Source organism: Gopherus flavomarginatus, chromosome 25, assembly GCF_025201925.1.
Source record: "Gopherus flavomarginatus isolate rGopFla2 chromosome 25, rGopFla2.mat.asm, whole genome shotgun sequence".
Classification (NCBI taxonomy): Eukaryota; Metazoa; Chordata; order Testudines; family Testudinidae; genus Gopherus; species Gopherus flavomarginatus.
In genome coordinates, this window is record NC_066641.1 from 12,292,152 (window position 1) to 12,317,984 (window position 25,833).

The 25,833-nt window shown below is 58.5% G+C and overlaps 3 protein-coding genes across 3 annotated transcripts; 2 read left to right on the forward strand and 1 right to left on the reverse strand.

Annotated features, from left to right (window-relative positions):
- The first annotated feature begins 8,513 nt into the window (after positions 1-8,513).
- Positions 8,514-10,899, forward strand: TCAP (titin-cap). Its single transcript, XM_050935268.1, has 2 exons — positions 8,514-8,727; positions 9,354-10,899. Exons 1-2 carry the CDS (start codon positions 8,579-8,581, stop codon positions 9,772-9,774), a joined length of 570 nt encoding a protein of 189 aa, XP_050791225.1. The 5' UTR covers positions 8,514-8,578; the 3' UTR covers positions 9,775-10,899.
- A 3,296-nt stretch (positions 10,900-14,195) lies between these two features.
- On the reverse strand, positions 14,196-16,511 carry LOC127040728 (telethonin-like). The gene is made up of 2 exons (XM_050935269.1): positions 16,165-16,511; positions 14,196-15,537 (listed from the first exon to the last, which is right to left on the reverse strand). The coding sequence occupies exons 1-2, from the start codon at positions 16,311-16,313 to the stop codon at positions 15,117-15,119; spliced, it is 570 nt and encodes a 189-aa protein (XP_050791226.1). The 5' UTR covers positions 16,314-16,511; the 3' UTR covers positions 14,196-15,116.
- Positions 16,512-20,118: 3,607 nt separating this feature from the next.
- On the forward strand, positions 20,119-25,519 carry PNMT (phenylethanolamine N-methyltransferase). The gene is made up of 3 exons (XM_050935267.1): positions 20,119-20,272; positions 20,873-21,080; positions 23,351-25,519. Exons 1-3 carry the CDS (start codon positions 20,119-20,121, stop codon positions 23,784-23,786), a joined length of 798 nt encoding a protein of 265 aa, XP_050791224.1. The 3' UTR covers positions 23,787-25,519.
- The last annotated feature ends 314 nt before the right edge of the window (positions 25,520-25,833 follow it).

Sequence of the window (25,833 nt, forward strand, 5' to 3'; positions counted from 1 at the left end):
TGTCATATGGAACAGGCTGGGATGTGCCTGCTCAGCCAGCTCTAGGAACAGGAGTTGCTCCTACCTGCTGTCCCTACTCCCATGCAGCCACCTCTGGGGTGGAACACAGCAGCTGCTTACTAGCAATGCTGCTCCCTGGTTAGCCGGGAGTCCTAGAACACGTCTGTCCGTGAGGGCACCTGCAAACCATTTGGCTTTTCTACGAGCATTGGCCCTGGGCTGCAGTGATTCATACTGGGGTACGTGGGAGCTGGGCTGGAGATTTACAACAGGAAGGTTCCCTGCAGCTCAGGTTGTTGCTGCTTATCCTTTCCTGGACTGGCTGGTTCTGTGTGAATGTTCCTGGCAAAGCCAGTTGGTGGGGGGGTGCCCCCCATGGCTCACTTCTGCTGGCTGGTGTATTGACAATGGAATGAACCCCGGGGGAGATGCTGTCATTCTAGTGTAATGAATGTCAATCACAGAGGCAGGGTGTGCGGGGGCCGTGGAGCAGTTCACCTCCCCACAATTCTTTTATCATCGACTTCCCTGCAGTGGGTTTCTGCCTCAGTTTCTCAGCATGGTTCATATATAGAGAGATACCTATCTCATAGAGCTGGCAGGGAGCCTGAAAGGTCACTAAGTCCAGCCCCCTGCCTTCACTGGCAGGACCAAGTGCTGATTTTTGACCCAGGTCCCTACATCACTCCGCCTCAAGGATTGAACTCACAACCCTGGGTTTAGGAGGCCAATGCTCAAACCACTGCGCTCTCCCTCCCTCCCGGTTCAGAGAAATGATGTGGCTTTTCTGACACCAATCCAATCCCCCACTCCCTGCCACAACCTGTCTCCAGCCCCCAACCCTGCTATTCCAGTCCTGAGCCGTGCAGCATTGCAACGCACCCCGTAACACTGAGCTGCAGCCGTCCACCTGTTTGTTTATTTCAGCCACCTGGTGTGTGTTTGTGTGTGTATGTACAGTGCCTGGCATGGGGGTGGGGGGGCTGAGACTGTGTGATGTGTGTGTGCATATGGTGCCTGGCATGGAAGGGCTGAGACAGTGTGCTGTGCATGTTATGGAGACCAGACAGCAAATGTGAAAAATCAGAACGGAGTGGGGGGTAATAGGAGCCTATATAAGAAAAAGACCAAAAATTGGGACTGCCCCTATAAAATTGGGACATCTGGTCACCCTAGTGTGTGTGTACGTACAGTGCCTGGCATGGGTGGGAGGGGGCCTGAAACTCTGTGTGTGTATGTATATGTATATGTGTGTGTGTACACACATACAGTGCCTGGCATGGGTGGGAGGGGGCCTGAAACTATGTTGTGTGTGTACAGATACCTGTGTGTGTGTGTACATAGTGCCTGTAGTGTGTGTACATACGGTGCCTGGCATGGGAGGGAGGGGGCCCAAGTCTCTGTGTTCTGTGTGTACGTACAGTGCCTGGCACGGGAGGGCGGGCCCTGATCCCTGACCAGTGCCTCTGGCCCTTACCCCAGTTCTAGCTAATGACTCTGGAGCGGGGCCGTTTCCCTTCCCCTGCAGCCCAGCACGTGGCAGCAGAGGGGCAGCTGTAGCTGGTGTTGCTGCTGCAGGGTTGGCCCATGTGTCACCTCCAAGCTGGGGGATTTAGGAGGCGTCTAGCTTTGTGCTAGTTGAAAGCGCACACACACCCTGGCTTTGGCAGCAGGCCCCGGGAAGCAGTTAACAAGTCTCGGATTATGTTGTTTACCCGACCCCTCGCTGTCCATCTTCCTCCCTGCGCCCAGGCGAGGCTGGAGCTTTGCGTGGGGAGCCAGCAGCGGTGGGAGGGTGGGGAAGAGGAGTAGGGCCAGATTGCCTTCGAGGGCTCATCTATTTCAGCGGCAGGGAGTGGGTGCTGGCGGCCAGCTGGCCAGTCCAAAGGGCAAGCACACAGTGTCCCCGGGCTGGGGAAAGGTCAGCCACACTCCATGTGCCAGGCTGGGATTAGAGGCCGCCTCTCGGGGCTGGGTTCCAGCCTCCAGGGTGCAAAGGAACAGAGGAAGATTTGCTGCCTGGTGGGGCACCTGTTGCATCAAGAGGAGATGAACGAGGCAGAGGCTGGGATCAGGACAGATTGCCCCCACCCCTTGGCAAAGGGGGGCTCCCTGATCTTAGGTGTAATGGTGTAACTTCTGCCCTGACTCCCGTGCTCCTGCCACCTTCCCCAGTCCAGAGTCAACGTGACTCTGTATGACCAGGTCCAGCATCCCTATAAGGGCTGGGAAGGCACATTAGTGGGGGGGGCACATTCCTGGGGGGAATGGGTGTTATATGAAGAAAGGACTCTTACAACCCCTTGCCTGGGCACTGAGATTACAGCTCCAGCTTCTGGAGTCATGGGCTGAAAGTTTGGCTTAAAAAAAAAAGAAAGAAAACATATTGCTCGTCATCAAGGATGCAAAGAAAAAGTTTGAAAATGTGACCAGGGGGGGGTTATCATTACTGCCTGCCTGAGTCTGCAGAGAGCCTAAAACAACAGCACCAAGAGGGGTGAAATTGGCCCATTCATCTTAATGCTGACAGCTGCCGTCAACGCGTGGAGGGGCAGGGCCGTGGCCCGCAGGTGGGACTATGGGGCACAAGGTGGGTTGAGTCTAGTGCCCCAGATTGACTTGGTTCGGCTACGGTGGCTGTTAGGCTGTTAGTACTCACAGCCATGGCCCCGGGGCTGTGGGGGTGGGGTGGATGGGGCCGGAGCCACTGCTCTGGGGTAGCCCTTAGCCAGCAGCAATGGCAGCCACGTGGCTATCTGTGCCCCTCCAGCACAAGACATTGGCGTCTTTGCCAATGGGCTACTGCAGCTGTTGGCACTCGGCACTGCTTGGGCCCAGGTATCATGACATTGCCGGAGAGGGAGGGGGCGGGATCAGGATCCCGCTGTCCAGGCGCTGACAGGCTGCTGTCTGCTTAGTCACATTGGGGTGGGGGGGGGATTGCTCAACTCCCTCCCATGCCACCAAACATGGGAGCAGGCGGGACGTAGTGAGGCCCAACAGCCAGCGTTACCAGGCCCTCAGGCAGGGCACAGAGCTCTTCTATTCTGGGAGTGGAAAAATCAGCCCGCGGGCTCTGCCCTGTCCCCCCTTTCCCAAGCTCCCCCTACTGCACCCCAGCATGGACAGACCCTGCCCTCCCCCCCGCTCTGGGTTAGCTGTTTGAGCCCACAGTGCCACAGTTCAGCTGTGATCTGCAAGGGGAGGACTGAACCCCCCCCCCACTAAGCACATAGGCTTCTGTGTTGGTAGGGGGTCAGGAATGCAGCTGGCCATGGGGCAGAGCAGCTAAGCCGTGTCCCAGGGCCTGGCCAAGCCAGAGTCCTCACTGTTTCGGGCCAGCTGCTCCCAGGATCAGGTGTGGTTGTTAACTGAGTGCCAGGCGTTCCTAGCTAATCCCAGCGGTTCTGATGGGCCCCTCTCCGAGGCAGCAGTGTGCTAGGCTGCTGGGAAGGAGGCCAACTCCATTCACCAACCTCGCTGGAGTGCGGGGGCCCAGCGGGGCCATTAGCAGGCCTGCGGCTAAGTGAGAGACAGGACGGCCTGTATGACAAGAGGAACAGTTGTGGGTGCCCTCGGAAGTTCATATGTACTTAGTGAAAAACGCGGGGTCAGTCAGAACCCTTGATTTTAACGTTTATTTTTATGCAATTAAAAAATAAAGCCCTATTTATGTGTTTGCTCCGTCTAAGAATATTCAAGCATTTAAAACATTCAGAGTCGGAAATGTAAAAGACTAGAACATAACGTGAAAGTGTCGTGTAATGCCAAAACTGGTCATAAACTAAACTTGCTGCCTTCCTGGCGAGTGGTGTCTGAATTCTGCCACAAAGACAGCCTGGGGCAGTCTTGAAGTCAAATCACTTTCCTGTAACAGGTGAATTAGGTTGTTCTCTGTCCTGGGTCATGCTTGTCCTTTGGTGTGGAAAGGAATTCTCACACCTTGCAGACGCTGCTCCAGACAAGATCCCTGTAGACATTTCAGAACTATGTATGAACGAACGCCTCCTTTAATTCCTTGGCAGCACCTGAAACAGCTTCATGTTCCTTGCGCTGTCTCTTCCCTCGCAGGGCTTTCAGTCAGTGGCGTACCAAGGAAATTTGGGTGGGCATTTCGGGTGGCTGGTCAATGACTGTGCCAGCTCAGCTTTTCCCCTGACGCCACGCCCTGTTCCTAGCCCTGGTGCCCCCAGCTTGGCCCACGCATGGGGCGGCTCAGAACATGGCAAGGCAGAGCTGCCAGCGCGTAGCTTTCTGGGGGGCGGGCACAGAGCTCCGTCCTAGGTGCTCCGGGCCGCTGTGGCAGCACCATACCCCTGCTCAGATTTGGGTGGCCTGGATGCTAAGTGGGTGGGCCGTGGCTCCACCCCTGCTTTAAGTACAGCCATTTCCATCTTCACCTGCTCAGTCTCTAATCCAGGCAGGTCAGTCAAAGCACACAGAGATTCCAATCTCAGGGAGTCTGGAGCGCCGGTGGAGTAGAATACATTGCCGACAAGGTTTTGTGTGACTCGGAGCTTCTCAGAAAATCTCCTTTGCAATTCACCCCTGTGTTCATCAATCAGTTCATGGTGCATCTGGCACCACCGACACTTTAACATCCTGGTAAGTGGTCAGCGCCTATGAAATCTTAGCCCTTTTGGTGGCACATCTTAATGCTGTTTCCTCATCACGTTCAGCTGTCAAAACAGATGGATGAAATCGCTGAGGAAAAACCCGTCAACCAGCTCTCTTGTTTGTTGAAGTGCTTCACGGGCAAGGGTGATCAATTCAACTCCTTTCACAAGGTACATTTGTTCCTTTCAAAGGTCATTGTGCACAGGAGCAAACTCTCAAAACCATTCTTTTAAGCTCAGCTCAGAACAAGCATTTGGATGATTCTGAAACATCCAACAGCCCTCTTGCTTCAATGGACAAGTCACCAGAACCATCCACAAAGTCTGACAGAATACTCTGAATTGCTTCCAAATTATTGGGGATTATTTCCAAGCCATCTTGTTTCTGTAAAAGCAGCAAAGAATCCTGTGGCACCTTATAGACTAGCAGACGTTTTGGAGCATGAGCTTTCGTGGGTGAATACCCACTTCGTCGGATGCATGTATTTGCTGCTTTTACAGATCCAGACTAACACGGCTACCCCTCTGATACTTGACATCTTGTTTCTGTGAGTCTTTGCAGGTGCTGGCTTTGTATGGCACACTCCCGTCATGCCTGCTAAAAAATTCAGCTAGAGTCGAGCAATTTGAGAACAGAGCTGGCACTGCTGAGTTTTTCTCACACGGGAGTCAGCACCAGATGTAATCAGTGATTCAAGCAGTGCGTGTCAGGTATTTGCTTGTTTAATTTCTCATATCAAGGCATTTTGTGCACTGCCTGACATAAGGTTGGCGCCATCAAAGCAAGAACATCAAGTGTTTTTAGGGTCAAGACCCAGTTCATGGAGGTCTTTCAAAATGTGTTGCATAATAGCTTCAGCAGCGAGGCCATGCACTTGGGCTACTCCAACAAGGACTTTGCCACCAACAGAGTAGCATCAAACCGTGGATACATTTTCTACATTCACAGCATTCCTTGTCATGTCATATTTTAAGCAGAACAACTTGACATATCTCTTTTTCTGAATACACCTCTACCCTGATATAATGCTGTCCTCGGGAGCCAAAAATCTTACCGCGTTATAGGTGAAACCGCATTATATCAAACTTGCTTTGATCTGCCAGAGTGTGCAGCCCACCACCCCGGAGCACTGCTTTACCACGTTATAGCCAAATTCGTGTTATATCAGGTCGTGTTATATCGGGGTAAAGGTGTATCTTCAATAATATCTTTCAAAACCATCTTCATAATATCAATGCTATCAGTCTGAATGTCAGCAGCAGTGCACTTTGCATTGTTCGGAATGGTTTGCCGCTCATCCTTGCTGTCTGGATCGTGTCCTGCAATAAACTTAAGTAAGTTGATGACAATTCCTGATGAATTGTTCGGAGTAAGATCTATCACCGCAAACTGCAGAACTTCTGCCAAGGTTTTTAAATACTACCCATTTCTTTCCACTTGTGAGGGTGACACCAAAGCAGCCATTGCGGCACCTGAAAAAGGAAGTTGTGATCAAATAAATATAAAAATCAAATTCACAATTATGGAATGTTCTCGAGCAAATGAACACACTGAAATAAGAAAATCGCATTTTTTTGTATGCTGGATCTTGCAATCAAGTTGTGGAGCTTTCCTCAAGCACGAGGATTGAATGTTTGTAGGTGCTGAGGAAGGGCCAGTTTTCAAAAGTCTGGTTTGGTGTTTTGTCCTCTGGGCCTGGTGATTCATAGTTTAAAAATTCCTCCTTTCTTAGTTTCCCGACATTAGGGTTTTCTTTTCACTTTCAAGTTGTTTCAGTGTTTTCCCAGTAACTTTAGTGGTTCACCAGTGTCTGTTCCTAGGTTGTACAATGCTACTTGGAGCTAGACGTTGCCCATTGGGAAGCCAGTCCCTCACCGTCCCTGATTGCTTCTCCTCCCTGTCCTAGTGGAGCTTAGCAGCACAAATTATGAGCAGTTGTAGATACACAGCTACATCAATTCATAACCACGGTGTGTAGCCAGAGCTTATAATGACCCTCAGGTTTAGAGCAGTCCAAGCTTTCATAAGAAATCCTGCTCAACATCTATTTATTACACAATAACGTTGTACACAAAATACAATCAGTTGATTCAACTGCATATTCTTTGAGTTTCTTTGCTCTCCCTGTGGGGTGTCACACAAATGTCGACTTAGCATTACCTGTAGCTTCCCTTTTCCTTGCTTCAATTCAATCAGCCATTGCATCCAAGGGGGCTAAGCAGCTTTCAGGTTTGATGAAACCTTTGCCTCGCGAAAGTGCATTTTTCCAATTGCAATAGCCAGATGTGATAAAAACCGTGCCAGCTCCCATTCCACCAGCGTTGTCAGGGCATGCACCCAATGGAGCAGGCAAACAAAAGGCCTTACCGGCATCTTCCAACCTGGGCTGGGTTCATGGGCCACTTCTCCCTAAAGCAACACAGCGCCTCGCCGAGATTGGACTGAGGAAAATCCTTTTTCGGTTGAGCTGTTTTGTGAGTTCCAAGATCCGACGACATCAACGAGTCTTTCATGTCTCTCACCTCCCTGTGTTCAGCATTATCGTAAGTGGCTGGGGAGCTTGGTCAAATCTTTTTATGAGAAGGACACATGACATGTGTCCATTTTGAGAACTATTCGTAGCCCCTGGTCTGCTCCTATGAGGGGCCTGCGTCCATTGGGCCACTTGGTGTTGCCCTGGGGTAGGGTGTCGTAGCGTTAGTAGGGCAGATAAGCTGCAGAGTCTATGCAACGTGCTGGTGGCCAAGCTTCAGGTCTTTTGGGGAATTTGGGAAGAAGGCAACCTGGATTCCCATGGGCCCGGCCATCACCAGAGCTCTGGCAGTGGGTGGCAGATTTGAATTTCTTGCTCTGCTGAGTGGCTGGTCCTACTGCCTTGCTGAGGGCAGGGGAGGGATGGGTCTTCTCGTCCCCGGGGGGGAATTCAGAGCTGGTTGTGCAGGCAGCCCTCATGGGGGGTTTGTAGGGTTGGGATTCCTTCCCCACAAGGCCAAAGGTCTTTCGGCCAGGCCATGAGGCTGCATCCCTGCCCCGACTCCCAGCACAAGAGGTTTGATCTCCACTCCAGAGGCGGTTGACTAGGGTGAAGGAAAGCAAAGCCGTGTAGAAACGGTTCCCCAGCCCACAGTCTCTGGGCGAGGTGTTACGCCCAGCCCTGGCTCCCGCACTCCAGGAGTCCCCTGGGACTCTGCAGTAGCATGACAGTCACAGGACAGGCAGCTAAGTATGGTCTGGGCTCCAGGGGACTGTTCCCGTATTGGTTGGCTCCTGCGTGCCCCAGGAGCAGTGACCTCCTCGCTCTGCGGCCAGAGGGAACGGTCCCTGCTCCCCTCCGTGCCAGAGGGCAGGGGCTGCTCACAGCACAGAGCCCGGAGTCCCCACTTGGCTGCTTCATCAGCCACCCGCTTCCCAGGGTCGCCCCTCTCTGAGTCCTGCTGGAGCAGCAGCGTCCTGCAGCCGCCAGCATCACTCGCTGAAACGCGGTCAGGACCAGCGCTCGGCTGCTGGAACTGTGACGGCTCCATAGGCATAGGCCTGCGATCACTCACCTGAGCAAACTTGGAGTAAGAAACCAGGGGGCATGATTTCCAGGGGGGCAATGCCACCCCAACCCCCAGCTATGCGCTTTGTTAATCTCAGCTTGGAGCATTGGCCCTGGGAGTATTACTTCTATACATCCAATGGCTGGCCACACACACACACACACACACACACACACACACACACACACACACGTACGTCTGGGCATGACTGTGCAGCATGTGCACATCCACACAGTGCCAGCAACACCTCCCAAAATAGCACTGGAAAGGCTATTTAAACTCTGGCCCAGGCGAGGCTGCCAAGTACCCAGGGCTCACACACACACAACCGGGCTCACACACACACAACCGGGGCTCACACACACACAGCCGGGCTCACCCTCCCACCCCACCCCGGCAAGGCGTCCCACAGGGTGAGGATGTTCAGCAAGAGCGTGGTGCTGCGCAGTGCGGGGGTGCTGTCGGCGGCCGAGCTGGGCTGCCTGGTGAAGGAGGAGGACGTGGTGCGGCACGAATCCTTCATGGCCGAATGGAGGGACCTGTCGCTCTCCACCAGGCCCGAGGAGCAGTGAGTGTGGGGCACGGGCACCCTGGGCAGCGGGGCAGGGCATTGGGCTCCCCGTGGCCCCGTCCCTGGGCTGAGTTGAGCCCTGGGAGTTTCTGTAGAGGGGCAGCCGGGGGTGGGGGGCCCTGGAGCAGAGCAGGATCCCTGTCCTGGCCCCTACTCGGTGCCCAGCCAGCCTCGGGCAGAGGGGTCGCAGCTCCTGGGCACAGCGGTGCCCCTTCCCCAATACAGCCCCAGCCCAGGCCCCTCCCCCTGCGGCTGCCCCTTTCCCCTGTCCAGGAGAGAGGCAGACCCAGCTCTGGGGCAGTGCCCCCAGCCCCCCAGCCCTGGGTACAGCGTCTGACTGGGAGCAGTGGGTGGGGGATGGGGTGGAGCAAGGCCCTGGCTGCCCCCCCCAGCTCCCTGCCCCCAGGCCTGCAGGGCACCTCCCTCATCGCGGGCATCTGTGGCGCTCAGGGCAGAAGTGGCCCGAGAGTCTCTCGCTGCCCCGTGGCTCCAGGGGTCGCAGCCCCACAGCCTCAGGGGGTGGATGGGGTCCTTGGGCTTGTCTGGGCTCCCTGCTCCCAGGAGGTGATGGGGGGGCTGCAGGTGCTGCTCCCTGGGTCCCTAATGCTCCTCCCCATCCCCAGCTGCTCCCTGCGGGAGGTGGACGATCAGCACAAGGAGACGTACTGGCAGCAGCAGGAGACGCGCTTCGTGGTGCAGAGATCGCCCTGGCTCATCATGCGGCTGGGCCGGCTGGGCGAGCCCCTGGCCCGCTACCACCTGCCCTACCAGCGGGCGCTGCCCCTGCCCCTCTTCGTGCCGGCCGACCTGAGCGCCAAGGCCGAGCGGGGAGCCACCCCGCCCCAGCTGCGCCACTTGATGGACTTCGAGACGGCGCTGGCCGGGGGCTCCCTGCCCAACGGGCAGTGCCAGGACAAGAAGGCCGTGGCGGAGATCACCAAGGAGCTGCCCCCCGTCGTCCAGCCCAGCCGGCCCGACTTCGGCAAGGGTGACTTCCCCCGCTCCCTGTCCCGCTCCCTGTCCCAGGAGGCGCAGAGGGGCTGAGGGGAGACAATACCTAGCCCCAGGGTTGCCCAGGCACAACCCCCTTGTGCTGTCTGTGTTAGCGCTGTGTCTGTGTGGCACCCACGGCAAGTGCCAGGCTGGAGCACTGTCTTGTCATGGGCACAGGGCACCACCCCGAGTGCCCCTCACCGAGCTTTCCTTAGTTCCCAAGAGTTTGTACAAGGCAGGAACCGACAAGCGGGAAGCAGTCTCCACTCCCGTCTGTTACATCCTCCTGGTTAAGGCTGGGAATGGGGGCTCCTGGGTCCCGTTCCTGGGTCTGGGACACAACACCTATGTCTACACAGCACACCAAGCCCCATAGCTGACGTGGGGTCAAGCCCAAGGCTCCGTTTTGCCCATGCAGCCGTTACTCTGACTCGGTTGGGGAGCCCGTCCTGTCATTGCTGTGCGGACCCTCAAGTGCAGGCTTGGAAACAAGGCCACAAGCTGGTGTCCCGTGGTGAGCAGTGTAGACATGGGACAGGACCTCTGGGTTGTGTTCCTGTACGTTACAGGGGGGAGGATGGGATCAGGACTCCTGGATTCCGTCCCCAGCGCTGGGAGTAGAGTGGGGTCTAGTGGTTTTTAGAGCAGGGGCATCAGGACTCCTGGGTTCTCTGCCCAGCTCTTCCACTGACTCACTAGGTGGCCTGGGGCAGATTCACTGTGACAGGGTGATTGAGCTGCCCCCCTGGGGCTGGGGGATCCCCTATGGAAAGTGCTTTGAGTGCTCAGAGGGGAGGGGAGGGTGAGGTTCTTGCATCCGTGCTCCTGGAGGAGGAGGGATCTGGGACCAGCCTGATTTCACGCCCCTCCCTGTGCGGGGGATCAGGAGCAGGCAGCTGTGGCGACGGAGGGGGCAGGAAGGGCCAGGCGAGGTCCTGCCCAGGGGGGACGGGGGGCTGGCCGCCGGAGGACAGTGCAGGAAGGGATGGAGCAAAGGGGCCACCACGGGTGAGATCAAGGGGGATCCCAGCCCTTTCACTGGGCAAAGTAACCCACGTCCTGCTGCCGGTGTGGGAGCCCTGAAACACCAGCGTGATGGGGAGGAGCGCGCTGGGGGCTGCAGGGCCGCGATGGGGGACCCACGGGGAAATCAGCCAGGGGTGGGAGCTGCTGCGATGCGGCTCCAGGGTGGGGGGGAGGGTTGTACTAGCTGCTGGGGTGTGTGTGGGGGGGGTTTCTCTCCACGTGACTTTTCCTTGTACTGCAATAAAACTCCAGTCTTGACCCCACGGTCCCGCCTTGGTCCTGTTCCTTTGAAATGCGCAAGCGATCGCTGGGGGGGGGGTGGCCTGCACTGACCCTGCCCCCAACAGCTGGATGGGCTCTGAGCTAGCCCAACGGTGGTGCTGGCCACAGCTGGAATTGCCCCCTGTCCGAGGTGGCCAGGCCTGCTTCCTGGAGGGGCCCAGCGCCATACTCTGCTCCCCACGTTGCAGCCCACTGACTCCGGCTGAAAGGCTGATGAAGACATGCACGGAGAGAGAGGTGGCCATTGGGCTGATAGCAGAGGGGCTGAGCCCCCCGGAGGCCCCTCTCCTTGGAAAGGGGCAGGGTGAGGAAAGGAGCAGGGGGCTTCCCTCCCGTCAATCTGCCTGCGATGCAGGAGCCATCCCAGCAGCTGGGATCTCAGTGGGGAACGCTGCACTCAGGCCTGGCTGGAGGGGACTGCAGGACAGCGAGCGGCAGGACAAGAGTTAACAGGAGCCGGGAGAAAGCCCATAGCTGGGGTTCCAGGAGGTCAAGGTAGGGGGCCAGAGAGTACAGCTTCATTTATTAAAGGGGCACAGATGGTTTCAGGACCATGACTTGTAGCAATATAGGACTGGGACCCAGGACTCTTGGGTTCCACTCCCAGCTCTTATATGTGACCCCAGCCTCAGTTTCCCCACTGTCTTTTCACAAGCTCTGCTCAGTGCTTCCCCGCCCAGAAGCTGTGGTGGTGTGAGGCCTCCAGGGATGTGCTGCACGAGCCTGAAGGCAGCAGCGGTTTGGGTGGGGCCAAGGGGGGACGGGCTGAGAGGAGACAAGGATCTGGGGCTGGGGTGGGAGGGGATGTCCATGTTCTGTTCCCCTCTCCCACACACATAGCAGCAGGCGTAGGTGCACTGGCTCCTTGTCTCCCTCTTCAGACTGGCCCGCCGAAGAGGTTAATGGGCTGGGTACAGCTGTGGCTGGGAGCAAATCCGGCCAGGCCCAGCTGAGACAGGACCTGCGCCCGCTGGGGTCTGGCGGGCAGAGGCGGGCACTGTCCCCCGAGAGTCTCCTACCTGAGACCCCAGGAGGGAATTGGGACTGGCCCTTCCAGAACGGCCTCCTGTGCTTAAATCTAGCCCAGGCAGGAAGCCACTTTCAGGGCCGGGCTAGGCTGGGTCCCGTGCCCAGCGGGCGGGGGTGGGAGGGGAGGGTGCTGTCAAGACGATGGCACTAAACAGAGGACCTTGGCCGGGGACCAGAGCCTGCAGGGGACATTGCACTGCTATTTTTAAAGGCAGCATCTCCCCCCGCCCCCAAGCTTCGTCCCATGCTGGCGCTGGATGTGATACCCGCACGGGCTGCTCCACGTGTCCCAGAGGCAGAGCAGCCCAGGCACGTGCCTGCTGCCAGGGCCGGGACACTAGTGCAGCAGGGACGTGTCTATGTCCCCCTTTCTCCCCCCCCCCCAGCCCCGGCGCCACCTGGCAGCTGCCACCTGCTCCTGGCCTGGGTGCAGAACATTAACAAGGCCATAAACAGGTTCTGTCCTTGGCACAGCCACGATCTGGGGGCGGGGGGGCAAGGGAAGGACCAGAGGTTTGGCCAGAGGCTCTTTAACCTCTGCAAGGGGGGCACCTGGCATGGCACTCCCTGGTGGCGTGTCACCCAGGGGTCCAGCAGGTGGGGGAGCCTGAGGTCACAGGAAGGTGGCCTGGCCTGGCCAGAGCCATGCCAGGGGGAGATGGGAGTGGATGGACATGGGGCAGAGCCCAGCTGACTGGCTGCACCTCCCCCCTCCCCCCCCGCCCGCCCCCACCCCAACCAAATAATGGCAAATCCCTCCGGGGCCCTGCCCGGAGCAGGAGGGCACCCCCCCACCCCACCCCGCTCCTGGGTTAGCTGTTCTGGCCCGTGTTTGCCATGTCCTGGCCACGCCCTTCTGGCCCCAGCTCCCCGGCTGCCAGCCCTGCTGCAGTCGCCCTCCCAGCGTCCTATGGGAGCATCTCAGACAGGCTGTGCTGTCCGGTGATGGACTGGGCGTGGGGGGCAGGGGCCTGTGCACCCCACTGCGTCCAGGCAGGCTGGGTCAGTCATGCAGCTGCTCAGAGCAGGAGCTCTCCCCCCCAAGCTCCTAGGCGCACCCCCCAAACCTGGGTGCACCCCACCGCCCCGCCCACACACGTGGGTGCAGCCCCTGCCCGCCATGCACATACATCAGCAGCTACAATACACCCCTGCCCCCTTACTCACACTCTCTCTCTCTCTCTCTCTCTCTCTCTCTCTCACACACACACACACACACACACACACACACACACACCCCACCCCGCTTCCTTTCACCTCCTTTTTCTTCCACTTGACAACACCAAGTCCTGGCCTGGGGTCGGGGACAGTGATGCGGCCCCTCCCCACCCCCTCCCGGCGCAAAAGGCAGCAAACTATTCCTAGCTGTGGCATCCATCTATCTCCCAGGAGCCCTTGGGTGCCGGGGGGGGAGGCAGTCTTGAAGGGGCAGCTGCCTGCCAGGCTGCCCTGATCCCGAAAACTCTCTGGGGTAGGCACATGGCCTCGCCTCACTGCCCTGCAGAGTCTCCCTGAGCTCAGCTGGCAAAGGCCTGTACCCGGGGGAACCAAAGGCCCTGAGGCGTCACCGGTCTGCTGGGGGGGTGCCTGGCACGTGCTGTAGCCACGCAGCTGGCAGCAAAGGTGCTGCCCTGGGGGTTAGTGGTGTTATGGCAGCAGGAGTCACCAGCTGTGACAGACTTACCTGTTCACCTTCTTCGCGCACAAGAACTGTGGCATCGATGTGAGGCACGGGCCATGCACTCTCCGGCTGGGGGGCCGTGGCCAGCGGTAAGCATTTGCTCTCCGCCTTGTTCTCCAAGTGAAGTTACGTCTGGGTGCCAGGGAGCCAGGCAGGGCATCCCGACTCAGGCATTTGCCTGCGTGGTGTACATGACCTCCTCTGAGCTAGGAGAGGCCATGCGGTGTGAATGAACAGGCCCCACAAGGAAAATAGCCAGGGTCAGCATCACGGCTTCGTTCTCAGCTGGGAGACTCACCTCTGCCCACCCCCAGCAGCAGGATGTCAGGGGAAGCTCTGGTGCCCCCAATTCAAACATCCCCCCACCTTGTGTGCTGGCCTGGGCCCCGTCCCGTTCCCCCAGGCTCCCCCGTGCCAGGACGGCTAACACAGAGAATGGAAGGAGAGAGTCGTGCCGCCTTTACTCCTTTTATTACCCAGACAGCCTCATACAGCAAGTGCCCCAACACGGGGACGCCAACAGTGAATTCCTTGCCCCAGAATATCAGCCCAGTGGCTTGAGGATGCAAATGAGCTCCTAGGGTCACCCCTGTCCTGCCACCTGCAGGGAGCCACTCGTCCCCCTCATGCACTAATCCTTCTCCTGCAATGCCGGTTGGCTGAGCCTCGCCTTGTGCTCCCCCCATGCCAGCAACTGCAACCTCGCGGGTTTGCCCTCATCTCCACTTAAGCACCGGTCCTCCCTAGGCTAGGGCCAGGACCCTGCGCTCTCCACTCCAGTCACTTGCATTAACCACAAGCCCACACTCCCCTCCTGAAGCTGGGAATAGAACCCAGGAGTCCTGGCTCCCAGCTCCCTCTACCCAATGCTCCCCTCCTGGAGCTGGGAATAGAACCCAGGAGTCCTGGCTCCCAGCTCCATCCATTTCTCTACCTATTAGCCAACACTCCTCTGCTGGAGCTGGGGCTAGAACCCAGGAGTCCTGGCTCCCTGCCCCTGACTGCTCTAACCACTAGCCCACACTCCCCTCCACAACTGGATCATCAACTGCTGTGACAGCCTTGCTGACAGCTGATTGACAGCTCAGCCGGAAAGGCTCGTCTTAAAGAGACAGAGTTCCGCTTGCAGCCCCATCAGCATGCATGGTGCTGTACGAACCCATGGTCCCGGCCCCACAGAGCTCACAGTCTAACTCGAAAAGCCACATGCAGCCACGGCGTAACCTCGCTGAGCTTACGCCCGGGATGCCTTTGGCCCAGGAATGGGCCTCTACAGTAACCCCGCGTTGCCCAGCTCAGCGTGGGTATTTCTCATGCAGGGGGAGCCGTGAGCTGGGAATGCAGAGTCCTACGGGCAGGTCCATGCCCCAGCCCCTCAGCCCCTCTGCGCCTCCTGGGACAGGGAGCGGGACAGGGAGCGGGGGAAGTCACCCTTGCCGAAGTCGGGCCGGCTGGGCTGGACGACGGGGGGCAGCTCCTTGGTGATCTCTGCCACGGCCTTCTTGTCCTGGCACTGCCCGTTGGGCAGGGAGCCCCCGGCCAGCGCCGTCTCGAAGTCCATCAAGTGGCGCAGCTGGGGCGGGGTGGCTCCCCGCTCGGCCTTGGCGCTCAGGTCGGCTGGTACGAAGAGGGGCAGGGGCAGTGCCCGCTGGTAGGGCAGGTGGTAGCGGGCCAGGGGCTCGCCCAGCCGGCCCAGCCGCATGATGAGCCAGGGCGATCGCTGCACCACGAAGCGCGTCTCCTGCTGCTGCCAGTACGTCTCCTTGTGCTGATCGTCCACCTCCCGCAGGGAGCAGCTGGGGATGGGGAGGAGCATTAGGGACCCAGGGAGCAGCACCTGCAGCCCCCCCATCACCTCCTGGGAGCAGGGAGCCCAGACAAGCCCAAGGACCCCATCCACCCCCTGAGGCTGTGGGGCTGCAACCCCTGGAGCCACGGGGCAGTGAGAGACTCTGGGGCCACTTCTGCCCTGAGCGCCACAGATGCCCGCGATGGGGGAGGTGCCCTGCAGGCCTGGGGGCAGGGAGCTGGGGGGGCAGCGGAGGGCCTTGCTCCACCCTATCCCCTACCCACTGCTCCCAGTCAGACGCTGTACCCAGGGCTGGGGGGCTGGGGGCACTGCCCCAGAGCTGGGTCTGCCTCTCTCCTGGACAGGGGAAAGGGGCAGCCGCAGGGGGAGGGGCCTGGGCTGGGGCTGTATTGGGGAAAGGGGCACCGCTGTGCCCAGGGGCTGCGACCCCTCTGCCCCAGGCTGGCTGGGCACCGAGTAGGGGCCAGGACAGGGATCCTGCTCTGCTCCAGGGCCCCCCACCCCCGGCTGCCCCTCCACAGAAACTCCCAGGGCTCAACTCAGCCCAGGGACGGGGCCACGGGGAGCCCAATGCCCTGCCCCGCTGCCCAGGGTGCCCGCGCCCCACACTCACTGCTCCTCGGGCCTGGTGGAGAGTGACAGGTCCCTCCATTCGGCCGTGAAGGATTCGTGCCGCACCACGTCCTCCTCCTTCACCAGGCAGCCCAGCTCGGCCGCCGACAGCACCCCCGCACTGCGCAGCACCACGCTCTTGCTGAACATCCTCGCCCTGTGGGACGCCTTGCCGGGGTGGGGTGGGAGGGTGAGCCCAGCTGTGTGTGTGCGTGAGTCCGGCTGTATGTGCGCGCAAGCCCGGCTGTGCGTGTGCGTGAGTCCGGCTGTGTGTGCGCGAGCCTGGCTGTGTGTGTGCGTGAGCCCAGCTGTGGGTGTGTGTGTGTGAGTCCAGCTGTGTGTCTGAGACCTGGTACTTGGCCGCCTGGGCCAGGGTTTATATAGTTTCCCTGCTGCTATTTCCGAGCCGTGTCGTCAGGGGCTATATCCGCCCCACGCGGTCACTAGTCAGTGCTCCAGTCACCGGACACCACCCGAGTTGGTTGTTTACTGGAAACCAGCCCTGGCCCAGAGCTCACCCTGCCAGGCCAATGTTTGTACCCCACCCCTCGCGGTGCCTTTGGGAAACTGCAGGGGTCTCAACTATGGAGGGGTGTAGTCCTGGGCCACTGTCCACACCAGGTGGCTCAACCCTTTAGGGGTGTGAATTAACCCTTTGCAACCCCCCAGCCCAATGGGGGAGGAGATTTCTGTCGCAGGAGGGGACATGATCTACTCTGGGTCTCAGCGGGAATCAATGGAAGAGCTGGGAGTTCTGATACCCTCACCTACCCTGCTCTAACCACTAGACCTCACTCCCCTCCCAGAGCTGGGAATGGGACCCAGGAGTCCTGGCTTCCAGTCCATCCCGCCCCGCCCCGCTGTAACTGACTGGAGCCCACGCCTCTCCCTCCCACAAATGCAAAGGCCGAGGCTCTGGGGAAAAGGGGTGGTGGCTCTTTTAAAGGTCTCCCCCCGGCCCCGGAGCTGTGCAGGGGTTATACCACCGGAGCTGGCCGTCCGGATGCCTGGGGGGGCCCAAATGAGCCAGGGGCCCCTGGATGGCAGAGCCCAGGTGTCCCCAGAGAACATGTGGAAGCTGGAACCAGAGCTGGGGCAGTTCTCAGACTGAGTTTCTCATTGACGGGCCGGGCTCAGTGCTGCCCCAGCCCATGGAGCACAGGGGCCTGCTGGTCACCAAGTCTGGGGGATGAGCTTATCCTGAAACCTGACCCTGGAGACCCCCGTGTTAGTGGGCCCCTCTGGCCGACGAGCTCCCTGCCCCGTGTTCGGCAGGCCCACTCGGGGCAGTGACACCTGCATGAGCCCATGCGCTCAGCACACTCCCCCAGCCCGAAACGCAATGTGAAAACCTCGCCCGGCTGGGTGAAAATGTGCTGAGCAGCTCAGTCTGGCTGTCCCGTCGGGGCCAAGGGGATGAGGCTAATTATAGACGCCCTGAGTCCAGGGATTCCTGGAGGAGGGGGTGCGGCAGCATGTGAAGGACTCACACTTTCCGGGTGGAGGCTGGGGGCAGGGAGTCCTGACTCCTGGGTCCTACTCCCAGCTCTGGGAGGGGAGTGGTGTTGCGGGAGAGGGAGAAGGAGAGGTCTGGGACTGGGAGCCAGGACTCCTGGGTTCTATCCCAGCTCTGGGAGGGGAGTAGCTTAGAGCTGGGTTCTAAGCTGATCATTGGGTGGCAGGGGCTATAAATCTCTGTTTAAGTGCCCTCCCCCCACTGGCACCTCCATTCCCTCCCTCTCCCTGCCCCCCCAGTTAAATGGCCATTCCTAGGGCTAGCAACATAAATGGAGTCAGGACATCTGGTCAGTGCCCCTCCTCCGCTGGCAGAAAGGGCCCCAGGATCCTTCATGGCCAGTAAGTGGCTTCCGAGTGTTGGTCTCAGCGGGAAGCCCAATGACTGACCAGGCTGATGCCCCCCATTCTGGGCACACTGTGGGGGACGCAGCCCCTGCTGGGCAGGTCAGCAGAGGACCCTGGGCTGTGGAGTTGATGTTCTTTCACCAGCTCCAAGATCACATGGCAGGGCTGGAGAATCGATTGTCAGCCTGGCTCCAGCAGACGGCCCCCCATGCAGCCAGCACTGACAGTGACAATTCCCACCCCCCTCAAAAAGCCTGCCAGCCGCTCACGGATCAAAACACGTTTGCCCCACCAGGGAGCTGGGATCGGGCCCATTTAATGGCCTTCCGCTGACATAATTTATGAGCTGAGGCGGCTTTTCCAAAACAGCCTGAAAGCATCTGGGGCCGCTAACCTGTTCCAGGCCTGACGTTATCAGCTGCACCAGAGATATTTCACAAGCACAATTGACAGGGCCCTGAGGCCGCCCCCCCACCCGCCCGCTAACTCCATTACCGCCCTGGTTTGCATTGTGCCAATGAGCCCCTTCCCATCATGCAGGTGGGGGCCGGGGGGCTGTGAGCAGATCCAGCTGCCATGAATGGGATGGGAGGAGAGTTGGTTTGTTCCCACCTGGGAGGCTGAAATAAGTGAAGAGGCTGAAATTGGAGGAGAGGTGGCAAAGGGAAGCCCCCTGCCCCACTGGCTGCGATGGATCTCCCCCGGCCAGACCAGTGCTGGGAATGGTCCTAACGCCTGGTGTCTCAGGACAGCCCCATCTCGCCCCCGCCATGGGAAGCGCCAGGGAGCCAGGGTGGAGCCACGGGGATGGGGCTGAGCAGGCTGGCAGGCGGTGGCTGAGAGCTGGGGTCCAGCTGGTGCAGCTTGCTGCCTCCTTGTGGAGCAGGTCACAGAACCAGCCTGCAGTTAAAGAGCAATTAACAACCTGTGTCCAGAGGGGCCTACATGGAAAGGAATCAACAGAGCTGTGTGTCGGGGGGGACCCACGGCTGGGCTAACAGGGGGCTGCGGGTCAGGAGTGAGGGGCACCAGCAGAGCTGTAAGGGAGAGCACAGGGCTGGAATAGCAATGGGCCTGCAGGTCAGGAGTGAGGGACACCGGCAGAGCCGTGGGGGCAGCACAGGGCTGGAATAGCAATGGGGCTGCGGGTCGGGACTGAGGGGCACTGGGAGAGCCATGGGGGAAGCACAGGGCTGGAATAGCAATGGGGCTGCGGGTCGGGATTGAGGGGCACTGGGAGAGCCATGGGGGGAGCACAGGGCTAGAATAGCAATGGGGCTGCGGGTCGGGATTGAAGGGCACCGGCAGAGCCATGAGGGGAGCACAGGCCTGGAATAGCAATGGGGCTGTGGGTCGGGATTGAAGGGCACCGGCAGAGCTCTGGGGGGAGCACAGGGCTGGAATAATAATGGGGCTGCAGGTCAGGAGTGAGGGGCACTGGCAGAGCCATAGGGGAAGCAGAGGACTGGAATAGCAGTGGGGCTGCGGGTCGGGAGTGAGAGGCACTGGCAGAGCTGTGGGGGGAGCTGGCACTTCCCTTACTCTCCTCTTCACAAGCTTTATGTTCACTGTGAAAACCCAGAGCCCGTCAGCAGGCTGAGCTGGTCGGGGTGGAATGGCAGCTCCGCCGGAGCGGCAGGACATGGCTCCAGCCCCCTCTCCCCGGCGCTGACACTAACCTGGTTAGCCGGGATGAACGGCCACAATAAAGTCGCCTTTCAATACACTTGGCAAATGATCATCCGGTGCAAGATAAACTAATCTCCCACCCCACCCCTGACATGTCTCTGGAGCCTCCATTAACTCCCCTAAATGTCCAGCCAATCACTGCACGACAGTGTCCTCCTCGCCTGGCTGGGCCGGGGGGCTGGCGTGGTTGAGGGGGTGGAGGGGGGCAGCTAGAGAAATGGCCTCAATTTCCATCCGCCCTGCGGGGAGCACCAGGTCCTAATCAGGCCCTGCCGCACGTTGGGCCCTAATCAGATTGGGCCGATTAGCGCATTGCGACGCCCTGAGCCATCCAGGGCAGGGGCTATAAAGGCAGCTCCCTCGGCCTCAGCCGGGCGTGAGTCGTCCGGCTGATCTCCCAGCCATGAGCAGCATCGCGGCCGTCGGGGAGAGCTACCAGAAGTTCAACCCCAGAGCCTACCTCCAAAACAACTACATGCCCCCCCGGGCCGACTTCAGCTCCGAGGACTGCGTGGTGCCCTGGAAGCTGCGGTGTCTGGCCGACGCCTTCGCCACAGGTGAGTGTTGGGGTGAGACAGAAGCTGTAAATGAGCCTTTAAAGGGCTTTGCAGGCATCAGTGGATGAAGCCTCCGAGCTGCCTTGGGAGGGAGGAGAGTGTCATGGCCTCTCTGTTACTGATGGGGAAACTGAGGCACAGACTGAGGCCAGCACTAGTGGCAGATCTGGGAACAGAACCCAGCAGTCCTGGTACCCAACCTGACACTCTGACCACTACACTCCAGTCCCCTGGCAGCTCAGGGGAGCGAACTCAGGAGCCACAATTCCCACACCTCACCTCTGCTAGGCTCAACGTCTTGTGACTTCTAGCACAGAAAAAGCCTTTGTGGCTAATGCTCAGCTCATGTGGGGAATGGGTATAAGTTACCCAGCCAAAGGAACTCTTGGCCGGGCTGAGGGCATCTCCCCGCAGGTTTGCTATACCCGTATGGCTGTCAGGGAAATGCTTCCCAGCGGAGACCAGGCCTGGGCCTGGGCTGAAATTCTCCTTCCATTTCCGCTCTCACAGCCTCCTCCACCGCAAAGCGGGTAACCCAAAAACTCACACCCACACCCCCTCAGCACACGTCCCTCTGTACTGGTCTCCCTCACCTCCCAGGTGACATCTACGGCCGCACCCTGATCGACGTTGGCTCCGGCCCCACCATCTACCAGCTCCTGAGTGCCTGCGACCACTTCGAGGAGATCATTGCCACCGACTACCTGGAGGTGAACCGGGAGGTGCTGCGCCGGTGGGTGCAGGATGAGCCTGACAGCTTCGACTGGAGCCCGTACATCAAACACGTCTGCCGGATTGAGGGCAAAGGGTAGGCGTTTGGGGGGTGGTGGAAGGGGGCAGCTTGCGAACCAGGCTGGTCGGTGGCACCAGAGCCGGGGAAAGAGCTGCCGGTGCTGCGTGCGGGAGCGAGGGGCATTCAAGCAGGACTGGCTGGAGCAGCCGGTCTCGCTGATGCCCCGTGGTCCAGCATAGTTGTGTGACCTGAGGGTGTCGCTTGAATCCCAAACTCGCTGTTTGCCGGCTGGAAATGGACCGGGGGGGAGGGGGGAGAGGAGATTTAGCAACAGGGTGACAAGCACCTAGGGCAGAGTGGGGGTTGCTGAGACACAGAGTTAAAGGAGCCAGGGTGGCCTCGGCGTTGTTAGCCAGCAGATGCATGTGCATGAGCGTGTGTCACAGGGAGCGCTCCACCGCCCAGTCGTGTCTCACACGTTCACACACACACTGGCATCCCCCCACCCCGATCGCTTAGCTCACCCAGTGACTGCCCTGGGCGTCGATCCCTCTCCTCTGCTCACCCAGAGCCAGCGTTACAACGTTAACGCCCAGCAAGCCCCAGTGTCCTACGCCCGCTCACCCGCCACTTGGCCTCACCCCCAGGGCTTTGCCCTGCCAGCCAGGCAGCGTGGCACTGGGGGATTGGAAGCACAAAGTGCTCGCACCATGGATCTGGCTTCCAAGACTCGCTTGTGTCAGGAAATGTGGGGGAGTCAGGGCCCTGCACCCCACATCTTCCTGCAATCCACCAGGACTCTCAGCCAGGCAGTAAAACAGGTTTATTGGACAACTGGAACCCAGCCCAAACCAGAGCTTGTAGATACAGACAACAGGACCCCCGCAGTCAGGTCCATCCGTTTCCCCAGCCAGCTCCAAACTGAATCCCCCTCCAGCCGTCTCCCCAGCCTCCTCCCAGCTTCTCCCCCTGCCTTTGTCCAGTTTCCCGGGCAAAGGTGTCACCTGGCCCCAACCCCCATCCTGGGCTCAGGGATCGTCCCTCAAGTGAAGTCACCCCCTGATATCCCCATCACCAATGCAGACAGTCCGAGTAAAACTCCCACGCAACATTCCCAGGTCAATCCGCCCCACTCCCTGCTCCGTCACAGCTCGTCGGCCCAGCTGCGAAAAGGCCTCCCTGGCTGGAGGGCCTGTCTCCTGGAGCAGAGCTGGGGGTAGGATCTGCTCGGGGAAAGCAAATTGCTGGCTCCAAATAACCACCGGAGAGTATCAGTGATGGTGGGGTGGGACTTGTGGGTCTGGTAATGTCACTCCTCCAGCTCTGGGTAGGGAACAGGCCCCAGCAGCACCACTGCAAAGTCCCTGCATTGATCTCCCAGCCTGCGAAGCAACCAGGGCGCTCCCCAAGGTACGGGGTAACCTCCCCAGGGCCAGGGGCAGCGACCGCCCTGCTTGGGAGCAGCGAGAGATGGGATGGGGGGAAATGATCTCCTGAGTGCAGAGAAGGTAAAACCTACACCCACACCCTTGTGACCCCAGAAATCAGAGCTGGGCACACCCTGCACTCAGAGAGGGGAGTCGCCCACAGCCTTGTGCCAAAACAGCCATGCGGCATGAACCCGAGCTGCTTCCACACTGCGTTTGGGACAAGCTGGAGCTGGAAACAGCTAGATCTCACTGTATAACCCCATGTTCCCCTGCCGCCAGGCTCCCCAGCACGGCCCGGCTCCTCTGCCTCAGAGGCTGGAAACTCCAAGGACATGATGCTGGGAAGCACGTAGCCAAATTGGGCTGGTTTTGCGCAGAGCCTTGAGCTCCTACCCCCCAGAAAGTCAGGCCTGTTCTGCCCAGCAGCACTGGAGTCCTTTCCCGCTCTAGCTTGCCCAGGGCTCTGTCTAGCCTCCCTTATACGGTTCCTCAGGGAAGGGGCTGGGCACCTGGCCGGTGTGAGCTAAACCCCCCCTCTCTAGGAGTCTCAGCTAAAGACTGGACCACGGGTGGGTCTCTCTCCATAGGAACCGACCATGGCTCTGATCATTCCAGCACTGAGGGGGGCTGGAGGGGCACAGCGCAGGGAAGTTTCGGGTCAGAATCTGGTGTCATCACCACAGCACTTTGAGTGGGCATAAAATTCTCACCCCAGCCCATCTGGCGCTTTTCCGTGGGCCAGTTCGGCCTGAATTTCTCTTTGGCTCCTCTGATCCCATCATCCCCCTTGGAGCACCCTAAACACCCACTCTCCCTCCTTGGTGCATTTGGGTACACTCCACCGCTGCTGCCCATTGCTTGACTCCCAGGCTCCCTTTCTCACGGCCAGGCTTCATTCTTGTCTGGCTTACACAGAGAGCAGTGGAAGGAGAAAGAGCAGAAGCTGAGAGGGAAACTGAGGCAGATCCTGCCCATCGACGTCCACCAGCCCGAGCCGCTGGGCTCCCAGCTGTGCCAGCCAGCCGACGCCCTGGTCTCCACCTTTTGCCTGGAGGCGGTAAGCCCCGACCGGCCGAGCTTCGAGAGAGCCCTGCATAACGTCACCACCTTGCTGCAGCCCGGGGGCCACTTCCTCCTCATTGGCGCCCTGGAGGAGACTTTCTACCTGGCCGGTGAGGCCAAGCTCTCGGTGGTGCCAGTGAGCGAGGCCGACGTCAGGGAGGCCTTGAGCAAGAGCGGCTACCACATCCACGACTTCCGAACCTACCTCATGCCGCCCAGCCTGAAAATCGGCGTGGATGACGTGAGTGGGGTCTTCTTTGTCCACGCACAGAAGAAGGCCGTGATCTGAGGCCCGTAGCGAGGCAGGCCTGGGCAATCCTCTTGTTCTTTGCTAAGATGCACGTCCCACAGCAGAGTGAAGCTTGGTAGCTAGAAATGCAATAGATGCATCCATCCTAGGCAGATAACCTGAGATGCTGCGTGATTCTCCTTAGCACCCCCTCCACCAGAGCTCTTCTCCTTTGCATGTGGTAGCTGATTTAGCAGTGAAGGGGTTAAATAAAACTGGAGGCAGGTGGATTAGCTGGTTCTCTGAGAGTCTCTTCATTCATGAATTCTAGGCTTCTATTAATGGCAGGTCCTGTTCCCCTGGGTCTGTGTGGCTTGAGCAGCTACTGGAGTATCAGGCAGGGCTGGCTTGCTGTAGCACCCAGGTTCTCCTTGTGCCGTACAAACAGAGTGAAATCCTACTTGGGGCATGCATTTCTAGAGCCCCTCCCTATCGGCTCTGGGTGCTTTTACAGCACTTCGGGAGGTTCAAATTGCTTACATCATGCAATTAATCTGCATACCAGCCTGTGAAGCAGCTCTGCCTTACCACCCTTGTTTTATAAACAGGGAAACTGAGTCACAGAAACTAAGTAGGGGCAAGTTACAGAGCAAGAGCTGGGATTAGAACTCAGCCAATTCCTGACCCTGCGCTCAATGCACTAGTTTTTCTCTCTCCACATCGTTTTACATGACATGCAGCCACCTCTGGGGCAGAACTCAGCAGCTGCTAAAGGGCAGACAGTAACATTCCACAAGAGTTTAGAACAGGTAATGAAAAACCACCTCCCACTCCCTCTGAAAGTGAAGGGGAAGTAGGAGGCAGGCAGAATATAAATGACCCAATCTGGAATTTCACTGTAGAGGGAGAAGACAAAACCTAGCCGAGGTAGAATTTCAGCAGGATTCCAACTTCAGAATTAGCACAATTTAGTTTTGGTACCAATCCCATCAGCTGAAGAATTTTAGTAGGAACCCCAGATAATTTAGGCCCAACAGTTAGAATTTTACTGTATGTTTAAAAAAACCTTTCAGAGAACCTAATAATGCCAAGATGTTTTCATGATTTCCACTGCACTTTATCTAGATATTTATTGTGTGGCTATAGATACGTATTCCATGCTGTTCTCTGAGAGCTACACACTCTGCCTGTTTTACTGCATGAGAATCCAGTGAAAATAAAAGCTGTAAAATCAAGGCAAACAGCTGCCTAGATTCACTCTGAGTTGGGGAAGTGTAAACGTTAAACAAACAGCCTACAAAGCAGATGCGAGTCTATATTTAAGGAATCCCAATGTGGTTAATAGAGGATGTTGAATTTGGAACCAACCCTTTAAGAAATGTTTTGGGGGTAAAAAATAGGTCTTTCCCCAAGGTGGGGGGCACAGTAACCCCACATTGACCCTCTCTAGTAAAAAATGATTTGGAAGCCAAGGGTGGGATTTTATGGTGCTGAAGTGAGTTAAGAACATCACCCTTGGGTGGTCTCTCTAATTTCCTCTCGGGGCTGCAGCAGCACGCGCGGGACCTGCAGGTCACATTGGTGAGGCAGCTTAAAGCCACAGCGTCTTTCAGAGGCCTGACTCCGTGCCCCACAACGTCACTGAACGTGGACGTGGCAGCTCCTCAGCCCCGTGGGAAGTCAGTCTGACGGGCTGTCTCTTTACTGCTTCCCGCCAGCTCGTGCTCCTTTGTCACCAGGCACAAATACCTGCCTTGGAGCGTGCCATAAAAACAGCAGGGTTGGTAATGACGTCACCACTTCTTTAGCCATTGGGTCACAATGGCGCCAGGCTGGCCCCATTCTCCTAGGGGGCTAGTTAGTTCATGCAGCTGGGAGCGGGGAAGGAATTCAAGGCCTCAAGGGAGCATCCAGTCTAAATCCAATCCCCGCCCCAGCGGCAGCGCAGAGGGATTTAGGCTCGTGCGTGAGGCCAGTGAGTGTAACGTTACTATCCAGAGATCTGACATCACACCCGTCGGCACGGTCTGTAACTGCGGGGGACAGGACAGCAAGCCCCGTTCAAGGGATTAACTGATCACCAGGGAGGTTAGGTGGAACTTTCCCT